This window comes from Manis javanica, chromosome 11 (assembly GCF_040802235.1).
Source record: "Manis javanica isolate MJ-LG chromosome 11, MJ_LKY, whole genome shotgun sequence".
NCBI classification, from domain to species: domain Eukaryota; kingdom Metazoa; phylum Chordata; class Mammalia; order Pholidota; family Manidae; genus Manis; species Manis javanica.
In genome coordinates this window covers 110,241,279-110,265,017 of record NC_133166.1, presented here as the reverse complement: position 1 = coordinate 110,265,017, position 23,739 = coordinate 110,241,279, and the positions used below count along the sequence as shown (strand labels likewise).

At 58.5% G+C, this 23,739-nt stretch overlaps 1 protein-coding gene across 12 annotated transcripts in view; it reads right to left on the bottom strand.

Annotated features, from left to right (window-relative positions):
• The window catches only part of ANO1 (anoctamin 1), a 155,512-nt gene that overhangs the window by 14,730 nt on the left and 117,043 nt on the right, over positions 1-23,739 (bottom strand). For 6 of the 12 annotated variants that reach the window (XM_037011412.2, XM_037011416.2, XM_073217271.1 and 3 more), the window contains 10 exons: positions 13,795-13,877; positions 12,214-12,225; positions 11,556-11,627; positions 9,443-9,520; positions 8,396-8,470; positions 5,298-5,499; positions 5,022-5,133; positions 4,255-4,312; positions 2,417-2,517; positions 1,695-1,840 (listed from right to left, as the gene is read on the bottom strand). In XM_037011412.2, coding sequence (XP_036867307.2) covers positions 1,695-1,840; positions 2,417-2,517; positions 4,255-4,312; positions 5,022-5,133; positions 5,298-5,499; positions 8,396-8,470; positions 9,443-9,520; positions 11,556-11,627; positions 12,214-12,225; positions 13,795-13,877 — 939 coding nt within the window. The remainder of the gene's footprint in view (positions 1-1,694; positions 1,841-2,416; positions 2,518-4,254; positions 4,313-5,021; positions 5,134-5,297; positions 5,500-8,395; positions 8,471-9,442; positions 9,521-11,555; positions 11,628-12,213; positions 12,226-13,794; positions 13,878-23,739) is intronic. The other 6 variants (XM_073217267.1, XM_073217272.1, XM_073217265.1 and 3 more) reach the window with 3 other exon arrangements.

Here is a 23,739-nt window from a genome sequence, read left to right as displayed (position 1 = left end):
TGCCAGCATTGCTGCATCTCCACGAGGGCCCAGCGTCCCCTCCCACGGGTGTTGGGGAGCCAGGCGGGGACGCACTGCCCAGGACGACCTGGCCCTCTCTCCCTGTCCTCATCAGCAAGCCAGCTTGGGCCTCTCTGGGCTTGGCTGCTGCGCCCAGCACAGAGGCAGGCCCGAGGAGAGGTCAGGAGAAGGCTGCTGAGTGGGGCCATGTTGGGGCTGGTACAGGACCTGCACTGTAGGATCCTGTCCAAGGAGCCGGGCGGCAAATAAGGAGGCCGGTGGGATGTCACCCTGGGCCGCGTGAAGGTGGCCATGGTTAGTGGTGGGTGCAGGTTCTGTGTTGCTGGCCTCCCGTTCGCCCCCGGGCTCCATGGGATGCTTCTGTGCACGTCGCCTCGGAAGACCCTGGACGTGACGGAGGCCAGTGGAGGAGCTCAGCGTGTGGGCCGCGTGTGGGTGGGGGCTGCTGAGGCCCGGGCCTGTGGGCTCCCCACTCCCACTGATGCTGGCTCTTCTTTCACAGACAGGCCAAGAAGGACAGGAGGGACACCAGAGATGGCGACGGGGCGGGTGGCGGGAACATTCTCAGCAGGGCCCTTTCTTCCAGTGTGCCAGCACCTGTGTGTCCAGCAGCCCTGCAGGGTTGGCTTGGCAGACTGGCTCTAGTGGGTGGGCAAACGCCAGGGAGAAGTGGAGCACACCTGGACAGTGGGGTGTGCGTGGCGCACGGCGTGGGCTGCTGCTGTGGGCAGGACAAGCCCGTCCCAGGAATCCCAGTTCTCCAAACAGAGAGGAACATGGATGCGATCTCCTGCCCTCAGGCACTGAAAGCTGGAATGGCCACCTGCCATCCGTGGCCAGTCACAGGCTGCTTTCCTCAGCGTCTGCCCTCCCACTGGTCTTGGCAGGCAGGGGGAGTCTCCCCCAGACCCCAGGGCTGAGTCTGAGCCGTGGGAAGGAACATGCCTAGGGGTCTCTGGAGTGCAGGCCGTGCTGCCCTCTGGGACACTGGCCTGGGGCTGGCCCCATGACCTACTGTGTCCCCCCAGCCCGTCAGTGACTGCTTTCTGAACACCCACTATACACGGGGACCTGTTCCAGGAGCAGGGGATGGCGGGGGGCCTGCTTTCAGAGCTTTGATTCTCCTGGAGAGACGGGTGGGAAAGCAAAGATGGGGGCCACACGTCCCAAGAGAGACACTCAGGGCAAAGGGCTGAGGGTCCGGCTGTGTAGGCCCTTTAAGGGGTTGACCCCTTCACACACTGTGGTCTGGGAGACCCCTCGGTGGGGGGGCCTTTCTGAGCAGAGCTCTGGAGGGAGAAAGTGAGTCACGCATATATTAGCAGAGAGCATGCCAGTGCAAAGGCCCTGTGGCAGGTGTGAGCTCTGTGTTTGTGTATCAGCAGGGAGGCCAGTGGGCTGGGGGAGTAGGAGATGAGCTCAGGGGGAATCCAGGGGGCCATTCGACAGAGCCAGAGCCTGTTCCCATCTCTCCCTTTCCCCACCCTGGAGTTACAAGTCACCTCTGGGTACCCGCCTGCCCAGGGACATGGCTGCAGCGAAAGGCTCCCTCCTGGGTGTCTGCTGAGCACCTGCTCTGCACGCGGGGCTGCAGGGAGCCCCCCCATCGCCCAAGGCCGGCTGTGCCACCAGCCCCGGTGCAGCCTGGCTGCCCGCGAGGACGCCGCACTCACTCATCTCCATGTACTCTGGGGTGAGGCCGGCGAAGGGCTCCAGGGTGTAATCCAGCTCGTACCGCTGCTTCCGTTTCCCGGGCTCCTCGTGGTCGTAGGTGCGCTGGCGCTCCAGCCTCAGGTAGCGGATGAACTTCTTCATCTTCCTGAAGGAACATGCGCCACCCTGGTCAGGCCTCCGGGAAGGCGGGCTCTGGGGGCCGGGGGATGGCTCTCCAGGCCGCTGCGCATTTTAAGTCCTGAGCTAACGTGTTTGCGTTGACCTCCCCATCCACGGCATCCTCTTAGCCCCAGAGGCGGGGCCGAGTGTCCCTGCTTTATTTCTGACACAAGCAAACAGAGGTGCAGGGAGGGCACAGGGCCAGCTAAGGCCCCAGGGAGGCCCGTGGGTGTCAGGGTCTGGCCATGCCCACGCAGACCTCGGGAGGGCCACAGAAAATAGTCCCGAAGGCCCCTGACTCCAGAGGGGACAGGACACAATTCTCAACGGGCACAAGGGAAGGAGGCAGGGCCTCTGGGTCCTCCCTCTGCCAACCATGGGGAGCTGGCATGCAGGTCTGAGGGCACCTGTCAGTTCCCCAAATTCTTGGCCCGCTGGGGAGCAGGAAGTCGTCCCAGCCTCATTCCCCCCTCCCCTACCGTGGGGCAGCTATGGCCCCGTCTCCCCGCACGGCCCTCACCACCCCCTGCTGCCGCTGGGACCAAGGCCGGGCGCTACTCACGGGATGCCGATCTCAAACAGGTTGTTCTGGATCAGCTGCTTGCCCAGCATGATGATGCTGAGCTGGATGCAGAGCTCCATGAGGCAGCCCCCCGGCGCGCACTGTGGGCAGACGGCGGGTGCATCAGGCCCCGGCGCCGCGCGGACATCAGGACGGGGGGTGGGGGGCAGCACGCACACTGCAGGCTGCATTGCATCCTTCACAAAGGGCTGCCCTCGCCCTCACCTGAACCTCAGAACGTGACCTTACTTGGAAATACGGGCTTTGCAGATGTGACCAAGGTAAGAAGAGGTCACACTGGAGTGGGGTCGGCCCTGTCCCAGTGACTGGTGTCCTTATATGAAGAGAAAATACGCAGACACACAGGAGGCCACGTGGAAGTGGGAGCAGACGTGGGGATGGACGTGTCTATAGCAAGGGGCAGCAAGCACGGCCAGCAGCCGCCAGATATGGGGAGAGGCCCGGAAGGACACTCCCTAGAACCTTTGGAGGGCGCAGCCCTGTCAACACCTTGATTTTGGGCCTCCAGAAACATAAGAGAATAAATTTTTGTTGGTTTGAGGCCCCGAATCTGTGGTGGTTTGTTACAGCGGCCCCAGGAAGCTAGCACACGTCACCTATAGGCTTTGGGATGGGAACCAGGCTCAGAGAGGGAAGTACATGCCAGGGAGGGGGCAGCGGTGGGGTCCCCCTTCCTCCAGGGCCAGGGTCCAGTGCACACGCTGGCTGCCTGGGGCCTGTGCCGTTGGGAAGCCATATGGCGAAGAGCCAGCTACCCCTTGGAGACCTGACGCCCCTGTTCTTGGTGGGCTTGTACCACCTTGGGCCTGGGGGCCGGGTGGCAGGTGATGGGCAAGAAGCTCACTTGTCCACTGAAGGTAACTCAAGAGACAGTGGGAGACCCCCTTGGGGTGCAGCTGACCCCTCTGAGTCCCGAGCAAAATGTTTCATACCATTACCACAAAATTTATCTTGGGGGACTATCCTTTCATGAAAAACAAAAGTCCTTTGCTTTATTCTATTTTCCAAAGGCATTTCCCCACCTTCTCCAGCCACTGAAGAGTTTGGCAGGGTGTCACCTACTTAAAGCACCTGTCATGAGGCAGGTGGGCTTTCTGCAAACATCGTTACTGCGGACGAGGCCGGTGCCCTGGGGTCAGGGGCTGGCACTCGGGGTTGAACATCTAGGCTGTACCCTGGGCAGCTAGATCGCCTGTACCTGAAGTCCTGTTTCACAGGGTCTTCATCAGGAAGACCCACCCCTCATTTTCCAATAAACTGAATTATTCTGGGAGTTGGAAATGCCCACCTGTGTCCCTGAGACCTAACCCAGCAACAGGCCCTGAAGCCCGGGCTTGATCTGATGGAGCCACTGGAGTGAGTCCAGGGGCCGGTGGCTGGCACACTAGCCGGACCCGTGCTGGTGCCACATGGCAGAAGCCACAGGTGGCCAGCAGCGTGCTTGGAGGGAGGGAGGTGGGCAGTCAGTGTTAAAGTAGTAAAGACACAGCTGGGTTGTGTTTTTCCCTTACTCAGTCTTCTTAACCAAAGAGATCAACATTCAAGGTTTTCTAGAAAAAGAAAATTGGTGTAATTTTTTTGTTTCACTGACTAGGAAAAGACTTTCTCCTTTTAGGGTAATCCTATGTGGGCTTGCCGGGTGAGAGCAAAACCCCACCGCACCGTCCGGGACGCAGAAAGGGTGCCCACAGGGAGGAAGGGGAGTGGCTGCTCTCTACAACGATGTGCACCGCTGGCCTCTCCCGTCCGCCGTGTGCACAAAACGGCGGGGTTGAGGGGGTGCAGGGAAGTGGGTGCAGGCGTACAATCTCAGTTACCTCCTCCATTCGGAAAGAGCGGAAAATGTACACGTAGTCGCCTGGGCGTCCAACGAACCTGCAACAAGTGGGGGCAGTTAGAGGGAGACCCCGAGGGGGCGCCAAGCTGAGGTGTGGTTGGACGAACAGGCCCGTCTGGGCGGGGGGTCGGTCTGGGAAGCAGCCTCAGCTTCCTGTGGGATGTGCAGGGTGGGGTGTGTGTTCTCTGGGGGCCTGCGCTGTCCCTGTGCATGCTCTCAGGGACCCCCAGGGCAGGGGGGTGGCTGTGGCACTGTAACCCACAGATGGCTGGGGAAGGAATGTTTGGGAGGGGTTCTGGGATCCGACCTGCCGGCTCCTGGCAAGAGGGCTGGTGGGGAGTCTTGGTGGGTGGGCCACAGGCCCCTCCAGGCCCAGCATGGCTCCAGAGGCCCAGGCGTGGGGCTTCTCCTGCCACCAGCCTGGAACATGGGGGGCTGGGCTTCTTACACCTCCTGCGGCCTTCACCCTTGGGTCATCCCCACCCACCATGGAAGCATCTGGAGCTCACTCCCTGGGGTCTCCACTCCCCTGGGGTCCCTTCTGTTTAGGGTTCCTGCTGCCCTGGGGCCCCCCATGCTCTGGTACCCCTGCAGGAGCCAGGCAGGCCTCTCCGACTCGGTGCCACTGGGACCATGCTGACCGCCCTGCCCCAGGTCCAGATGCCCCCCACCCACAGGGAGATGGGAGAGGGGAGCCTTCTCCTGGGCTGGGGAAAAGCAGCGAGCTTCCATGTCGGAAGTTCCTACCGGCCTTTGAAGAAAGCCACATAGAAGATGGGGGTGTAGGAATTGACGAACTTCAGCAGGAAAGCCTTGAAGATCAGCCTCTCCTCGAAGCTCTTCTCTGTCTTTGGAACCTCTGGAAGCAGTGAGATGCATGTGCTGAGCCACCGCGGCCGGGGCCGCCCACTTCCCTCGGCTCAGAGAGGGCAGGCGAGGGGCCCGCAGTCCCTCAGCAGGAGGGCGCCCGCCAACCGGGGGCTCGGCCCGGAGCCACGGTGGCCCTGGAAGGCAGGCACTCACCAATCTTGGTGAGCCACCTGGCTATGCAGCCATAGACCTCGTCCAGGAGGATGATGACCACCAGGTTGATGATGACCGCAGTGGCTGTGACTGTGACCCGGATGTTGGACCGCACGGACGGGGAGGAGTTCATGGCTAAGGCGGCGGCCATGGAGATTCTGTAGATGATGACGCCGAGGACAATGGCGAAGGTCACTGCGATCTGCAGGGGGAGAGGCGATCTTGGCGGGGCCTTCGGGCCTCAACCCCCCTTGCCGCGCCCTCAGCCCTGCTTGCCCCCGACTCTGCGGCAACTCAGCCGTGAAACACGCACGCACGCACGCGTCTTGTCCACCACCACCGCCAGGCCGTGTGGTGGTAACTTCACAGGCAAGAGGGGCTAGTTTCTGTTTTACAGAAGAAGAGACCGAAGTTCAGGACGGTAAGGTAGCCTGGTGACCCGGCTCAGGCCCTGGGATTCACCAGGTGAGTCTGTCATGCAGGCCCAACCCTGCCTGTGTGACTGGGCCGCCGCTCCCTGCTAGAAGGGCCCTCGTGGCTCCCGGGACAGTCCTGCACTGACTCTCGGGTCGCAGCTCCAGAAGGTTGGGGTTGGCCCACCCCCGAGGGAGCCCGCAGCCATCATCTCTCCGCTGCCGCTCGCTGCAGGGCTCGGGCCTTCCTTCCCACCCTCTGTCCCCAGCAGCACGCAGGAGGCTGCAACCCCAATGCCTGCCCTGGCCTGGCGATGGCAGGCTGACTAGGGCGGGGGTTCCTCTCCCCGGCCTGGGTGGCCCCGAGGGGAGCAGGGACAGTTTGGGATGGAGCGCTGTTCCCAGAGGCAGGAAGGTGGCAGTCTGACCCCAGGTGGGCAGTGCTGGAGGTCTAGGGGGGTGGACAGATGGGTCCCTTCCCCCAACCCCCGGGGAGCCACCATGCTCTGGCTCATCCCCAAGAGCGGGTCTCTCATCTTGCCAAACCCACCACTGGACCGAAACATTCCCCAAGACTCAGGCCGGCTGCTGAGGGCAGGGGGTGCAGGCTAGGAGGACAAGGTTGGGCTGCATGGGGCTGTCTGTGTGCCAGGCTCCCCTTTCCTCTTCCTCGAAGGCTCTGACTCAATCAGGACAATCCAGCCTGCACCCTGTCCTGCCCGGGGGTGAGGCTGTCCTGACGAAGGGGGCCGTATGCCAGGCTGTTGACTCAGACCAACCCTGACTGTGTGACTGGGCCGCCCGCTCCCGTGAAGGGTGTGGAGGGCGGGCCTGTCCCTGCTAGAAGGTCCCTTGTGGCTCCCGGTACAGTCCTGCGCTGACTCTTGGGTTGCAGAAGGCTGGGGTTGGCTCACCCCCAAGGGAGCCCGCAGCCATCAGAAACCTAGGAAAGCTCTGATTTTACACGTGGGCCAGAGACCCCACCGCACTCAGGAAAATGTCTGCAGCTCACGTTACACCCTGATGGGGGGAGGCCCTGTCCCGAGGTGTGGGAACCACTTCCGGCCAGCTTTGGGAATGAGAGCTTTCCTTGGAAAGTCCCTCGCTTCTGCCAAGAGGCCTCTCCCAGGAGAAGGCCCCACCTTGGCCTCAGATACGTTCCATGTGCCAGCTCGTGGGGGTGCAGACGGGAGGCCAGGCCTGCACCATGACTCAGGAGGGGGAGTGCCTCCTTTCCCTGCTGGAGCTGGTGGGCCCCCCGACGGGCTCCTGTCCCCAGGGCTGTATCCGCTGGAATAAAGGGGCGAGCAGGGTTTGCCCGGGGCGCTCGGCTGCCATTCCCAGGACCAGGAGCCTGGTGGGCACATCACAGGTGCCCAGCCAGTCTTTGCTCCGTGAATGAAGCTCCTGTGTGGGACTCATTCATCTGTGATGGGGTCACCAGTACCCTGAGGTCTCGCTAGTTCCATCCCCCAGTGGTGTGACCAGTGAGCAAGTAGAGGCTGTGGACAAGTCTGGGAAAGCATTTCTCAAAGAGGGGCTGCCTCAGCTGGCATCTGTCTCCTTCCCCTCGGCCCTTCCCCATCCTCCTGCCTGGAAGTGGGCGTGATGTTGGAGGTGGAGCAGCCATGTTGTAAGCCAGGGGGCACAGGAATAGGATGGGTGAGCAGGAGGTCAGGGAAGCCAGGGCCTGACGGCAAGGTGGGGCTCCCAGACCAGCCCTGCACCACCCAACTTCCCCAAAACCATTCATTCAGGGAAGGGGCATGTAACCCGGGGGCAGGAGGAACACCTGGCCGGCCTGTCCCCCCACCCGCCCACCCACCTGCTGGCCCTCCTGCAGTCACCCTGCTTCCTCTCCACAGTGGGAGCTGAGCCCTGAGCCTGAGCCCCCGTTCCCTGCACCCTATCCCACACTGGGCGAGCGCCTGGGGTGCTCCGGGCAGGGACCACGCCACTCGCAGATTGTCCAAGTTCATGCAGAACAGCAGGTTCTGGGGACAGACCACCCTCTTGGCTTCCGGCTCCACCACCTCCCACTTGACGGCTGGAGACGGCAAGACCTTCGGCCTCAGTTTCACCAGCAGAAGGGGGTAGGTATCAGGGCCTTCAAGGCTCTGACTTAAAGCTCCCAGGCTGGACAAGGGGACCGTTGTTTCTACAGTGACCAGAGGTGGCCCTGACCTCTTGGGGTGGGGTGCAAGCACAGTTGGCTCAGGGCCAAGGCCTTCCAGGGACTCAAGTCCCTGCAGGGAGCTGAGGTGTGGCCCAGTCACTCAAGTCGGCAGTGTTGACGAGCCTGGACTCTCGGCCCTCAGTCCCCTGAGTAGCACCAGCCTGGTTTCTGGCCTGTCTGGGCATTATTTATTTAGTGGTTTTCTCGAAAGAGCTCCTCAGTTTTGTCTTAAACAGTAAGTGTGAAATTCCAGGTCTGAATCACTACTTATACACATTACTGTCAGAATGAAAGGCGTCTCAGGGACCACGTGAAGTGACCCCACGTGGCCCAGGGCTGCACAGCCCACCTGGGGGTCACTGTGGAACCCTGGCCCGTCCCGTGTTAGGGGCCGTGGTGGAATTCCCCCAGATCCCCCGAGCGTTGATGGCTGACCCCAGTCTCGGTGGGCACCACACGCCTCCCCGTGGGCGTCCCAATCTCCTCCCCTGCAGCCTTCCGGAACATACCATGAAGACAATGGAAACCAGGTTGGTGAAGTAGGCTGGAAACCGGTCTCTCCAGGTCAGCTTCACCTTGTCCGTCTGCAAGAGATGGTGCTGGGTCACTGGGCGGGAACCAGCCCGGCAGAGGGGTCCGTGCACACGCGCATGTGTGTGTGAACAAGTCAAATAACAGAAACACTCAGAAATGCTTTGAAGAGACCACCTGCAGGCGGTGTGCGGAGGCCAACACCGAGGGCTCAAAGAAGCATTTGGGGTCTCACCACCCATGAAATGATGTTACCTAGTCACAGAATCAGTCTTTGCTAATGTGATTCTTCCGAGTACGGGGGGCATAATAGTGGCAAACACTTTTCCAAATTAGAATATTAGACCGCGTCTGGGAGCAGCCTGTATCTGGAATCCATTTCTTTGCCTGAAAGTCTCACTTCCAAGCCTAGAAGGTGTACGAGGTCCTGCTCTTCGCCATCCAGACCATAATAGCTATTTTTCCCTTGCCGGGCAAGTCGAGACAAGTAACAAGCATCGCCAAGTTAAAATGCCGCCTGCCGCACAGCAACAGTGGCCCATGGTGACATGTGGCCTGGAGGTTCTCTGGCTTAGGGACAGCTTAGTCTGGAGGAACTGTAAGTGGAAGCTTGTCACTATTCTGGGACGTTTCAAGAATGGGGGTGGATTTTTAAATGGGAAAATGCATGTTTCAGGTCAAGAATGCTGATGAGTGCATGACACCACAGGCCACTCGTTCCAGGGGCGGGACGCATGCGTGTTATGAGAAAACCGGGAGCCACTTGCAGGCCGTTGTGACGAGCATGTCCACCAGCTGCAAGCAGAGCTGGGGCCCCCGCCCCCCACAAACCCACGGTAGCCATGCAGTGACATCTCAACACACGTCACAGCTCGCTGGGTGCGGAAGGAAGGCAAAGGAACACAGATGTGAATGTTAAAGAAAAAAAAAAACAACAACAATCAGAGTTTGTTGAGGAGAACACAATGGACTTTGGTCGTCTGCAAACAGACAAGACTCGCGTTGACCCCGAAATAGAAAAGTACCAATTTCACCCCCGCCATGGCTGTCTTAACCCTCTGCTTCCACTTGTTTGTCGGCTCCTCTGGAATATGCCGGCGCTTCTGAAGGCGGGTGGAGGGGACAAGAGAGCACCACGGGGTGCAGCGTTATGAGGCGCGGGCACCCCGGGGCCCAGGCCACCGTCACCCCCGGGCAGCACGCCTCCCCCTGTGCGCTCGCTGCCAAGGCTAACTCTGACTCGGGTTCTGGGCGTTTTAAACCGTAAGAGATGGCAAAGAAGCCGCGACACAGGTAAGGGGAATGGGAGACAAGGGCTTGGGACAGAGACGCCAGCGCGAGCAGCTTGGCGGGGCTCCGGAGGGCCCATCTTTGGAGATGGTTACTGTAACTCAGATGGGGTGCAGCACCCGAAGACCCGGAGCACGCTGAGTGGTTTAGGCAATGTGCAGGAAGCTGCACCCAGAAGGGTACATTAATATGCCACTAAGCGCGGCTCCTTTTTCTTTTCTAAATGAATGTGGGGAAAAACCAGAATGCAGCCACCAGGAGCAAGCGGCAATGGGGAGAATAAAGGCTGCGGCCCACCAGAAGCATCGGACTTGGGGTCACCATCGGAGCCCTGCAAAACCTAAGCCCCATGCCTTTGCTGCTCGCATGTGATCGAAGCCAAGAGGCGGGTGACTGAGTCAGGGAGGCGCTCCCAGCACGGCTGCCAGGGGAGTTTGGGCTTGGCTAAGTCCCCAGACCTAAATGGACGTGACATGTGCCCCAAGCCTTTTCCCTTAACTCAGGGAGGACTGATATATCCACCCACGCTCATGCTGAGCAGCGTCACGGTAGAGCCGTGGGGCGGACGGCCTCGGGACTGTGCTCCTGACACACGCACGGGGCCCAGGATGCCGCTCTGAACGCGGGTCTCAGCGGCCCACAGTGGAAGCTGTGTCCACACCTCTCCCTTTAGGAGGAGGAAACAAGGTCCACAGGCTCTATCAGAGCTGCTCAAGGCACAAGGTGGCTGCTCCGAGGGCAGCACACACCAGTCGTGCACACGTTCTGATTTGTTGAACTGGAAAGATGGTCACCTTCTTTGGGGAGATGGCTCATGCTCATTTGCTTATTTCCTTTGCACCCTAGAGTCTCACTCAGATGTGAAGAAGGTGTTCAGGGAGGTGCACCCCCTTTCTGGCTGTGGCAAGACTTCTGCCACATTATGCGAGCTGGGGCCTGGGAGGTGAGAGGGTTTGGTGTACTCACTTTACCCATCTGGGGGGATTTCGGGAAAACCCTGCCCGTGTGCCACAATGATAGGGAAAGACAGACCCAGGACCATGTCCTGGTCAGTCCCAGAGGCTGGGGGTGCTCACGTGATAGCCGGCACCCCCTCACTTCCCTCTCCCCTCAAGGACTGATGCAGACGTACCCGGCCACAAGCAGGGGCTGGCAAGGGCCTGGAACTCTGTGCTTGTCCCAGGCCACATAAAAAAGTCTCCATTAAAATACAGCAGAGCACCTCTAGAGGTTTTTGAAAATTCAGGCTGCAAACACAAGATTGCCAGTTTGAATGAGAGGTCTGCGAGGAAAGGAGGGCACTTATCACAAAGAGATGGCAGCCTTCACAGCCCCTCCCTATACACGGCTCCCCGTCATCCTCACAGTCTGTGAGTGGAATAAGGAATTGGCCATTTGCTCAGGGACCCTGGTTGGGCAAACCCTTCCGCTTCATCACGCAACATAGGACACAAGGGGTGAACACATGGAACGCCAAGTGTACAGCGGGAAGGGCTACAAAGATACCTGGTTCTTGATGTGGAAATGTTGACTGAAGTTTGAGATCACCCTCGGGATATATCTATAGCACCATTTGACGAGCTTTGCCCAGCGGCCCAAATACAGGCCCCTGCTTGTTTTTATAAATAAATTTTTATTGGAACGTAGCCAGCCCCTTTGTTCACCGGTTTTCTATGGCTGCTTTAGATTGACAGTCTATTACTCAAATCTATGCTACAACAGATGTCAGCAGCTGTGACAGAGGCCTGCAGAGTCCAGCCCCGTGGGGAGGCCGGCCCTGGTCTGTACTGTCGGTGGCCATACAGCGCCTCCACTGCTGGGAGAGACAAGTGGCCATGCTCACCATACCTCTTTGCTTCTGGATTCTTTCCTAAGTGACTTCTCCAGAACTCTGGCTTCGTACTCGGCTCTGGGGTGGTCCTGCGAAAGAAACCAAGTCAACGTGGAGGCTTGTTAATTGTGAATCTGAGATCCTCAGCACGAGCATACATGGCAAATTCAGTCCATACATTTGCCTCGGGCACCCTGCGGGGCCAATTCACAGCTGGCTGCTTATACGACTTCCAATTTAGAATTCCCGGTACACAGTCCCTTGTGGGGAACCCCAGCCCACTGGCTTCTGGGCCCTTAAGGCGTGTAAGGCTGCGCCAGGCTGTAGCCTGCCCCGTGGCCTGATTTCTCAGGTGAACACCCAGCTGTGAACTGGCCCCAAGAAGGTTCTATGAGGAGCCGTGGGGGTCAGAAGAGAGGCAGTGTCGGCAAGCGTGGGCGGAGCAAAGGCACCAGGCCTCGGGGAGCCCAGGGCGGGTCAGCAAAGGGCGCTGGAACAGAAGAACGCGGGTTACGAGAGCCCCAGAGGTGGGGGGCAAAGCAGAGACCCCTGCCTGCACAGAAGAGCTGTAGGGAACTGCACGGTAGAAACAGATGGGTGAGGTACACCCAGAGAAGGTCCCTCTCCCAGGAGACAGGCCAGAGGAAGACAGAGGAGTCACAAAAAATGCCAAACCTTGACAGCCTCCTTCAGGGAACCAGACACGTGGAAAAAAAAAGTGAAAAGACTTGATTACTTGTGTTGTTTTTTAAGAAATAGGCCATCTCCTTGAAAGCCAATTTTCTTAGGAACCAGGACGAAGGCAAACGGACTTGGGGAGACAGGATGGGCTCAGGGGATTCGAGGCCGGGACCGCTTTAGGGTGACCAGGGGCGTGTGGGTACTTCTGGGAGCTCCCGAGGGACTGACTGTCTTGGGCCCAGGGAAGGAGCAGGCAGGATCCAGATGACCAGACGCAGGCCCCCTTCCTGAGGGCGCGCTCCTGGGCTCAGGCCTCGTGGGGCGTGGGTCCCATGCCGGGCTCCACTCTCAAGAGCCGTGTGGCGGTGGACAGGTTCCACTTGTGAATCTGGCCAACTGTCTGCCGGAGGAGAGCCCTGAGCCCGGAGGCGGCTGGCCGGGTGCCTGGCTCTGGGGCGCTGCTCTAAGGGCTTTACATCTGTTTCTCTGTTACAGCCACTGAGATCCTCCAGTCCTACCGCGGGAGGGCTACTCCTCAGCCCCGATTTGAGAGGTAAGGACACCGAAGCACAGAGACTCCAAGCAACTTGCCCCAGGTCACGCAGTGCTAGTGGTGCCGAGTCACCTGGCCCCAGAGGGCCATCTTGTCATCGCTCAGCTGCCCAGCCCCTTGCAGCCGACTCGGCCAACCACAGTGTCAGTACAGAGCCCACACACTGGCTTCTCTACTGGATGGCATATGCAGCTGAAGAGTGACTGACCCATTCAGCCTCAGGAAGGGGCATGTCGTGGGGGGGAATATAATAGGAATGTAAACTAACAGGAGAGGTTTCTGTGCTCTGGGAAGTGACAGAGCAGCTGCTCTCTCACAGCATGAGAATGGTGCTCCATATGTGCAGTGGTGGCACCGGGCATGCCTTCCAGCTCTGATCTGTGCCACCCGCAGCTACTTGGTGGGACTGGTTTCCTTTCCGTCTCCACTCATCCCATAGGGAATTCTGGCTGCAGCTGGCAATTTGGGATGGGGCAGTGGCAAAGCTTCTCATGGGGACCCTGGGAGAGGGGCTCCATGCCACTCCGGTGGCCATTTGGTCCCAAGGGCCCCTTTCTTTGGAACATGAAGGTGCCCAGCACCTGGGTTCCTTCTTTCAGCAGCAGATCTGCTCCCACCTCTCGGCCACACCTGGCTGCAGGCAGAGAGCTGCGTCTGAGACTCCCCGGTGTGGCACCAGGGGCAAAGGGTCAGGCTGCCACTGGGCACTTGGCCTCACGGACGGCGGCAATCCCCTCCCCAGAGCCAGTGGGCTCTGCCAGCACAGACGAGGTCAGTGCCATGCACCTTGGCCTGTGCCCCTGGCCACGCTGGCAGGCGGCGCGACTGTGTGAGCATGGGGATCAAAGACACTAGCGGACGGACCGCAAACGGTTGTCCTGGCAACCGCGGGTGATTCAAACACCAGGGGGATGACTGAGAGGCAGGTGTGGAGCTGTAGACCTCAGGCTTCCACGTGAGTTCCCAGGAGGTGACGGGGGACCTGGGGAGGGTGCAGGGAGCTCACTGCCAAATGCACCCACCTCTTCCTCCTCAAAGCCGGTGAGGTCCCAGCGGTAGTTGAGCCGCATCTGTTTCCGCTTCCAGTGTTCCATGAAGGTGGCGGCTGCAGGCAGGGAGGAAAACCAGGGTCAGGGGCCGAGAAGGCCTGGAGACGCTGGGGGACATAAGGTCATTCTCCTCGGCTGCACCATTCGGTGCTCAAGGGTGACGATGTGCTGGATCAAGAACATCGCACGAACTGAGCTGCTCTGCCCCCCCACAGACTCAGTGACACAGGAACGGTCACCTTCCCATTTTACAGATGAAGAAACTGAGGCACAGGGAAATCAAGTCCTGGACAGGGTCACTCAGCCAGCCAGTGAGGGACCAGACAGGCTGGTCCCCGAGCCTGTGCTCTTAACTGTCTGGCTCCATCCATGTTAGGGACCCCAGGTCACAAGTGGGGGTCCTGAGGTCAAAAGGGTAAGAGGTTATCAAGCCTTAAACCCACACAGGTGGTCTGACTGCTGGGCTGTACTCTTAGCCACTACACCCTGCTTTGTATTCCAACAGACTTTGAACACAGTTTAAATGCCACCTCCTCCAGGAAGCCTCTGATCAACCCCCTCAGTGTCAGAAAGAAACCAACTCCTCTTGAGACCTCTTATGCTCGTGGTGTCCATGCCCCCTTTCATCACTAGCCCAAGTAGAGGGGTTCCTCTGGTGTGTGGGGTAGAGATGGGGCTTGGTTCATCTGGAATCCAGCACGCAGCCTGGTGTCTGATCCAGACAGGTGCCCAAGAGTGCCCACTGCGCGAGTGAACAACTCACGTGAGCACACAACTTACAAATGGAGATGCAACTGGCTGGATCATTTGTTATTAATGCTTCCCCCCTGTGAAGGGCAACAGGCAGAGGTGAAGGACTGTGATGATAAGAGTGGTCACACAGTTAATCAGAGCAGTTATGTGCCAGGCACTGTTTGAAGAACTAACACATACAGTATTAATCTTATTTAAGCCCTACAGTAATCATAGAGGAGAGGTACTATTCTTTCCCCATTTTATAGGGGAGGAATTAAATGGCTTGTCTGGTAAATGGTAGTGTCCAGATGGAAATAAAATGAGGTGTGGAACTGTGACACTTGAGTGCAAATTCCCTGACGTGGTTCTTCGCCAGGAAGGATGCAGCTTTGGAGTCGGCAGGAAGCGGGTCTGAATCTGACTCATTCCCTGGTTCAGAAAATGTTCATCTACCCAGAACATGTCCCCTCCCCATTAAGGTGTGGTGAGAACAGGGCTCCAAGTTTGCATGTACTTGTGCGTAACAGCTGTACTTTAAGTATTAGCGGCTGTACTTATTAAGTATAAGAGCCTCTCCAGGTCTATCAAATTGGGGTGATTTAAGCCCAGGAGTTGGTCGCCCAGACAATGCAAGAGCTGATAAGGACAAGCAGTCAATGATGAGACCATTCAGCAGGAACCGCTGCCGATGAACGGGTGGTGGTGGGACAAGGGACTCCGGGTGTTACCAGAGTGAGAAGATGGAGCCACGCGGAAGCTCGATCATGGAGGCTTTCTGGCAGGAGTGAGGGCCATGGAGAAGAAAAGCCTCTGCTAGGGATGCCCTGGGTAGCAAAGGAAGATGGGGAGAAATGCCCAGGCTTCTCCCTTCTTCCCGCCTTCGGATCTCCCATCGAGGCTTCCCATTGGCCGAACCCACCAGGAAACGGGAATGCAAGGGAGCCTGGGAAATGTAGGCCCACATGATCCAACTACTCAAGCGGACACACACGGGCCGGCATCACTGTGGCAGGGACTCCAGGAGGAGCTGGGCAGCTGCCATGAGGAAGCCAGCGGCCTGAGGGCAGGCCCACCTCTCAAGAAGGAAGACGTGAGGACGTCTGCCTCCTCTAATACGTCCCTTGGCAACTGCAGGAGAAGAGGGCGGGGCCAGCTCAACCTGCACCCATCCAGATGCCACCCCACCACCCCCTCGCCGTGTTTTGACAGCTGTCCCTCTCTGTCCTTCTCTGCCTGCCCACCGCAGAGCCTCCTTTCAGACCTCAGGCTGAGCGAGAGCAGAAACGTGCTGGACGTCTGGCTCCACGCACCTGTGGGGTTGGCCTGTTCACCTTCTCTGTCCTGGCCTCCCAGGCTCACCCATCCCCACCTCCACCTCCTGACCTCCCCCCTCCCCCACTCACCAGCTTGCAGTGTGATAACGACAATTACCTATTAATGAGGACTCACCACGTGCCATGCGCTGTGCTGGGAATTTACCGACACCAGTTAACCTAATCCTCAAAGCAGCGCTTTGCAGTAGGAATGATTTCTCTTCATAGGTTTACAGACAGCCACAGAGGCTCAGAGGGTTAAATGCTATGCTCAAGGTCAACTGCACTAACAGCAGGAGTGGGATTTGAACCTAATTCTATTTGACCTGAGCCTACACTTAACCACTCTATTTGGCTGACCCTCTCTGCACAGGTAAGTGACATACTTTAAGGGAATGATAATCGTAGTCAAAGTAAACAGTCTGATTATTAGAGCAAAACATGTATTACCATTTCATGGATGAGGAAACGAAGGCACAGAGGGGTTATGTGATTGGCACAAGGTCACATAGTTAGGCAGCTGGCACTTGAACCCAGACATTCTTGCTTAGAATTTGTATGGTTAAATGTCTTAGGATAGATCCTAAGTCCCTCTCCCAGAGGTATCTGAGGGTTGACCAGGACCCTGGTGGCCGGGAGTTGAGATGGTATACAGCTCAGGATTGTCTTGCTTGGTTGTGTTTAAGAAATAAAGACATTTTATATAAAATAATGTATCTCCTACTTCTGCTCTAAAAATCAGAGGCAGTGGCACCAGAAGGCTGCAGCTGAGGAGAGACCATCACTTTTTCAGAGTTTAGGCATACCTTCTCTACTTGGCCACAGACCCCACCGTGCCCTATTGCCTGGACTCTGTGACACTGAGTGTGCCATGTCTGCTCTGGAGCAAAAGGGTAGAGTTGTGGGGTTCAGGCTCAGCCAGCAGGAGGGGAGATGTGAAGGCTCATGCTGGGCTCAGGGGGCAGTCCTAAGGCCTCAGCTCAAAGCTGGGTATCCTAAGCAGCATGAAAAGCCACCTTCTGTGGCCTGGGCCAAGGCAGGAAGGAAACTGAGTGTCCATCCTTGGAAACAGTACTCCTGCAGTCCTCCCTCCTCACACCAACTGTGTGGGCAGAGGAGGGTCCTGCAGGGTCTCATCCCTTCCCTCTGAGGCCCCAGTAACCATTCTCCTTGCCACCATGCCCACTGCCTCATGCTGACATCATGTGACGTCTGCCTGGTGTTGGGTGCTGGGCATGGTGCCTTTACCCACCTGATCTCTTCATCCTGCCCCTAAGCTCTCCACAGACAGGTAAGCTGGGGCCCTGAGGAATCATGTGACTGGTTAATAAATGCAGAAGCCCGGACCCATGACTTCTGATGCCCAAGATCGGCCAGGGCAGGGGTAGTGGCTTCCCCACCCCGCACAAGAACAAGCCATGTGCCAAATCTGGTCAGCGTACAAAAGAAATGAAGAAATGGCCTCGACCTCAGCAGCCACAGAGCAGGCCAAAGTGACAAGACCATCCCCGCCAGATGCACAGTCAAGAGGGGAACACAGACAGTGAAGAGGGGTTCCAGGCTAGGGCGGAAGCAGGTGGCCGAGCTATAATCCGTCTTTCTTCAAACATTTGTTTTAATGACACAACGTTAGACAAACACATTCTTTTAGAGCAGCCCGGAGGTGGCAGGTGAGTAAGCCACCTCAGAGCTACCCTGGATCAAGTCCAGCCGTGAGCTTGGGCACAGCACCACCCGCCTCTGCCAGCCTGTCTCCATGTCCAGGCAATGGGCTTTGTTACAGTGCCTCTGTTGGGAACCCCACGGGTCAGTCCTCAGCAGCGCCTGGGGCAGGGCCCCGTACGCGGGCTCTGCAGACGAGTGTCCATGTGACCTGGCTCCCTGGGGGGTGCCTGCTGTGCCTCCTCGGGAGCTCATCAGACTAAAAGGACACATTCCTATGGGTGCATGTGTATGACACACCCAGAGTATTTATAGGGAACTCCACAGAGACAGAAAGCAGATTGTGATTGCGCAGGCTGGGGGGTGTACCAGCTTTCCATGTGGGGGTGAACATGTTTTGGGACTAATACTGGCGATGATCGCACATGGCGAATGCACTCCATGCTGCAGCGTTGTACACTTAAAACAGTTAAATTACATTACGGGGATTTCACCCCAATCAAAACCAGATCGCAGAACAAAGGTACAGACTCGTGTGCTCCTGCCGTGAGTTGGGCCTGCAGAGTAAATGGACAGGAAGGACCCTCTGCCTGCCTCCCACTTGCTATGTGGGGGTGGGGAACCTGGGTGTTTTCCTCTAGGGTTTCTCAGAGTGTGGGTCTGGGAGCCACTGAATCCCAGTCCTCCAGGGAGCTTGTTAAAACACAGATTCCCCAGGTGCCAGGGAATCCGCACAGCCACCCTTGGGCACGCAGGCAGCTGGAAGCCCGACCTAACCGTTTGCTGTCCCTCTGTCCTCCCGTCCATTAGGTTCGCTGGCCACCCGGTCTCCCCGCGGCCATGCTGTGCTTCAGTTCCCCACCCGGGCAGCACCCAGCCCATTGCTCTCCTACCCTGTCGTCACTGGCCTTCAGTCTAGGCCCAAGCCTGGCTTCAACTTCTCTCATTCTGGATGCCTCCTCAGCTGGCGGCTGAACCCCCTACCTGAGCTCTCCCTCCCCTGAAAGCTGGCACTGCATCGAGGTGCGGAAACTTCACTACATGCTCTGTGTTTTCAGCTGTCCGTATGTCCTCCATGCCAGTTGGAACATCAGCCTCAGACCTGAGGCCACAGAGGCAAGGCTGGGACCGGTGCTGGGCGCTCCTGCAGCTGAGAACGGCCCTGTCTCCCCCATGAGGTCCAAGCTCCCTATGGGCTGGGGTCTTGTCTCCCAAAGCCCTGCTGTCCACTCCAGAGCCCGCAGGCCCTGGGGGCAGGCAGGCCTTAATGCCCACACCCATCAGAGCAGGGCCACGTCCTCTCTAAGCCTCTGGCCCCCAACACAGTCTAATGCTCACTCAGCGCCTACTCCATTTTCTCCACTGTGTGTCCTGGAGCCCAAGTACTGCCTGCCAGCACACAGTGGGGACGCGGCTCAGCCACAAAGGGCCCCAGCCCTTCATTTTCTCTCTGAGTCACCAGACATCCTACTTACTCATCCTCGGAACCAGTGTTAGCTCATGAACCCAGTGCTGGCCTTTGGATTCCAGGGGAGAACCACAGTCTAACTCCCTCCTCCCCCCATAGCTCGGGGTCACTCAGCCGAGTGGCCAGTCAACTCCATCCAAAGCCACAGGCCCGGCCGCCGGGGAGGAGTTTCAATCACACTTCTGCCATTTCATTAAAGCTGGGACTTTCTGCGGCTTCTCGCAGCCAGGCTCAAATCAAATCACCTCTTTTGTTCTGCCCAGAACTGACAGGCAGTTGAAACCCCATTATTATGCTGCAATTTCAGAAAATTGATCCTGGCAAATAGCTAAATGGGGCTCAGCGTTGCTTCATGTGACGCCTTATTTGAGGATCTGAATCCCAGGCAGCAGAGAACTGGCAACCCCGGACCAGCATGTCAGCCCCGGGCAAGCCAGCCCCCACCCCGGAGGAAAAGAAAGAGACAACGGATGCAGGCGCGTCGGGGAGGTGACCTGCTGCTGCTCCAGAAGTGACAGGGCTGGGGTTGCCCCCCCGCCACTGTGTGAGCAGAGACATTAACAGCTGGAGGGCAGGAAAAGGAACACACAGTGGGAGAGAAAATACCATCGGGAAAATGATCCACTAGAGGGTAATGAACGAAAAATTGAGGAAGGGATTAAAAAAACGACCTGGAGATCTCTGCCAAGTTCACTTGACAGCTATTGTGAAAAGGCTGGGGACAGAGGGACGGTCCCCACCTCCCTCCGCCCCATGGGCAGGGGCGGCCGGCAATCCACCTCTTGGGCCTGGCAGGCTCTTCCCTGTTGCTTCTGTCCTGATTTATAATAAGCTCCTTTTTCCTAAAGTAAGTGCTTCATGGGAGTGGTTTGGCTTTTATGTTATTTTTTTCCCCCAAATGGGAGTGTGTCGACGGAACTGGCGCTTGATAGGCAGGCACATTCTCTCCCACAGGGAAGTGGAGCCGGAGCGGGGGGCAAACAGCAGACACATACATTTGCCCCTTTCCCTAGTCTCAGGGGGGCTGGAATCATGTTTTTCTCTCAAGGATGGGGCTGCTGGTAAGGGCTGGACTGCTCTGCACACAGTAGGTGTTCTATAAAGCAGTGCACAACAAGCAAGCTGGCCCCAGGGAACAAGGTACACAGGGTTTAACCAAAGCCCCTCAGTACTGGCTGCCTGAGCAGTGTATCTGCCTGTGTGCCCCTCGCTGGGGGCTCTGGGAAACTCTGCTCCCCCAGAACAGAGCCTGGAGGGTGTCTGGATGGAGACGTGACCAGGGCACTGGTTTAGATCTTGGCCGGAGGGCCAGGGCAGGGGGTCTGGCATGTCTGTTTAAATCTGTTAGCTCTGTGATCTCGGGCGAATCCCTTAGCCCTTCTGTGCCGCAGTGTCCTCTGGAAACTGCTGGGGCGACTGGCACAGAGCTCTTAGCCGAGGGACCGGACACAGTCAGTCCGCAGGGCAGGCTCCGGAGGGGACGGGAGGCGTGTCTGGGGATAGACTGGGAAGCTAGCCAGGTGAGTGGTTAAGTCCGAGGTAATCCCATCAGGGGTAAGCAAGGCTCGCGTTACACACGCCTGAGAGGTGGGCCTAGTTAAGGCAGGCAGAGGGGGCACCACAACCAAATGGCCAGGTGTCTGGTGGCTGGCAAACTGGAATGCGGGGGTTCACATCCGGCCTCTGCCTCTCGTTAGCTGAGGTGGGCTGGGGAAGGCAGCTCCGCATGCTCAGCTGCCAAATGGAGCGGTACAACTATTCACCTCCCACTGCCTCTGACCCCCTGCACCCACGATGGTCAGGACAGCGCTGGACACAGGGCGGCTGCCCCCAGCTGCCGCTGGCGATCCTTCCTGAGGGAGGTGGGGTGGCAGAGCTGAGAGGCCCAAGGCGAGAGGGTGGGTCTGAGCTCCGACCTCCTGGGTTCTGGCTGTTTCCACATTTTAAAAGAGCAAGGGCCCCCTGAACAGATGTAACAGCTAGCTCGGTGCGAGCGCCAGTACCACGTGACCACCAGCACGTCCCTAAGGGCCTCACAGAAGGGGACCCAGGAGACCCGGCACCCAGCCCGGGGGGGGGGTCCAACCTCAGCCCTGGAACTTCCTGGGTCCATATCAGAGGGTTGGCGTGACCAGTGCTGAGGTCCTGAGGAAGGTATGGGTGCTGGGAATGAGGAGTGGAGGGCAGGGTGGGCCAGGGGTTGTTTTCCCTGGACACAGGGCCCAGACCGGTGGGCAGTGAAGGAAGCACAGGCTAGGGAGATGTGGGCTCGGTTTCTGGCCCTGCCTGTGGGGCCCTACTTTCCTCATCTGTGAAATGGGTACAACTTCTCAGCTGAGGGGATGTGGAGGGTCGAAGGACGAGAAGCAGCTGACCCGAACACATCAGCAGAGTGACTTACAGCCATTTGATCCTAAATCTGTAGGACGATTGATCCCAAAATTAATCACCAGAGCTAGGTCGTGGCTCTGGGAATTTTCTAGAGCCACCTTGAACCAGGCACAGACATCACCTCTTCCTGTTCTGCAGGAGCTCCGGCAAGGAGCCCTCCAACCTTGGCTTGAATGCCTCCTGGAATGGGATGCTCACCACCTCCCAGGTGGGGCCAGCCCAGCCCAGCCCAGCCCAGCCCTGCCCAGCACGCCATCAGCCGGGCCCACCCCAGCGCTCACCATTGGAAATCTCTCCCTTATGCTGAGCAAACGCCCTGTGACTGTCATTCTCAGCCTCGCCCAGAGATCAGATGCCTCCACCCACAGAGAGAGGTGCCTGTGTCCAGCATGAGGCTAAGCTGATTTCTGAGTCTGTCTGTCTGCAATTCTGAACAGACTTCCTGGAGTGCAAGGCCTGCCCCATGGCCTTGCCCTGCCCACACCTGGACGGCGGAGTCCAGCCCAGCCTGCAGTGGAGCCCCTGCCACATGACTGAGGGCTCCCACGCCTGTCTTTGCCGAGGTGTGGCCCTGAGTCCCAGGCCCGGTGATGTGTGTTGGGAGACGCCCCCCCTGGGCTCTCCCCGGGGTCCTCACTGTGAAAAGAGGGCTGTGAGCTCTAGCTGAGGTCTCCCACCTTTCAAGTAACCCTGAAACAAAGCCACATTTAGTTTCGGTAATGGGACTGACAGCATTCTGAGCCCTGGCTGGGACCAGGATGAGGCAGGGGGCACTTGCCACAGGAAACTGGATGATACACCCAGGCTGGGCCTGACAGTGGGTGCCAATGCTGGGCAGCGCCCAGGCACCGTCCCTGTGGCACCCGCACGCCGGCTCGACCACCTTGTCTAGCGGGGACCCCACAGAGGCCTGTGTGACCCATTTGGAGAACCATCGGCTTTTAAACTTTTAGGCCCAGACTCTTTGCTCAGACAAGCCCAGAGCTGCCGCCACCTGGACAGCAGGGCCGAGCGAAGCTCCAGGAAGAGCTCTGGGAGCCAGGCGGTCCCGCGGCCCCGTGTGTTCTCCACTGGCTGAGTGTCCCCAGCCTGCAGGTGCTCAGTGAGCGGGAGACAAGGCCCACCAGACCTCCTCCCAAACAGCCAGGCGTTAACTAGTCTGCCGTCAGGTGGGGGCGGCCCGCGTCCACTCTGAGGGTGACCACACACAAAGGAACTCCGAGGACAAGGTCTGAGGATGGAGGCTCACCGTGTGGGTTTCCATGGCAGGGAGGGTGGGCGTGAGGAGACCTAATGACCCCCCGCACCTCCCCGCTGGCCTACTCCCAGGGTCTGTGCGCGACGCCTGCCTCGGGATAGAGCGGCCTCTCAGCACTGGCTCCTGGACACGTGGCTGGCCTGAGCATCTGCCACGAAGCTCACACCGGTCTCACGTGAAAGCTGGGCCACCGTCCCCAGTCAGAGCTGGGTTGGCGCACCCTTCACCTCCTCGCGAGCTGCCTCTTACGTTTGCCGTCTGTGATGCGGGTATAGGTGAGAAAACGGCTTTGACGCACCAGGCTGGCGGGACTGGCGTCTGATTCCTCCCGGCGAGAATGCTGCGGTCTCCACAGCGTGCCCTCACGGGCCTCTCAGGGGTCCTCCTGCACCCCAGCAGGCTCCTTCAACAGACCTTGCATACCTGCCACGGGCCTTTGCACATGCCACTGCCTCTTGAATCCTAGACTGTAACCTTCCCAGGCAGTGGACACATCAGTTTTGCCTCCCATGGCTTCCTCCAAGCTGAGCACAAACATTTAGGAAGTACTCGTTGATAAATACCCCCCACAAGCGGGCACCTCCATGTACGTCACCTCACTTAGCTTTGCTACCACCCCAGTGTGACGGGGGGTGTTACTGGTGGTCTGGATTCTGACGTGGGACCACCTGTTCAGTCTGCTGTGCGCTAAGCACGGGCTGACATGGCAGCCAGTCTCCAATCCTATGACAGCCCCACTTTACAGGTGGAGAAGCTGAGGTTTTGGGTGACGGCAGAGCTGGAGTCCGGGCCCCAAAGGCATGTATACACGTACTGGGCGACACCTGGTCACCAGGTGGCTCTCTTTGACCTTCCTGTGGCTAAGGTGTTGGCACCACAAGGTCACATTTGCTCTCCGGTCACCCTATGGACCACCAGTGGGAGCTGGCCGGGCAGCACATAGGCCCAGGGACCCCAAATGAGGGAAGAGAGGGGACTGGGGTCCTACGTGGAGTGTGCTCCTGTGAGTCTGCTCCCCAAAAGTGGGGCCAGAGTGGGGGGCTACCGCATAGTGCTTGGGGCATAAGGCCTTGGGGAAGGGACTCACGGAC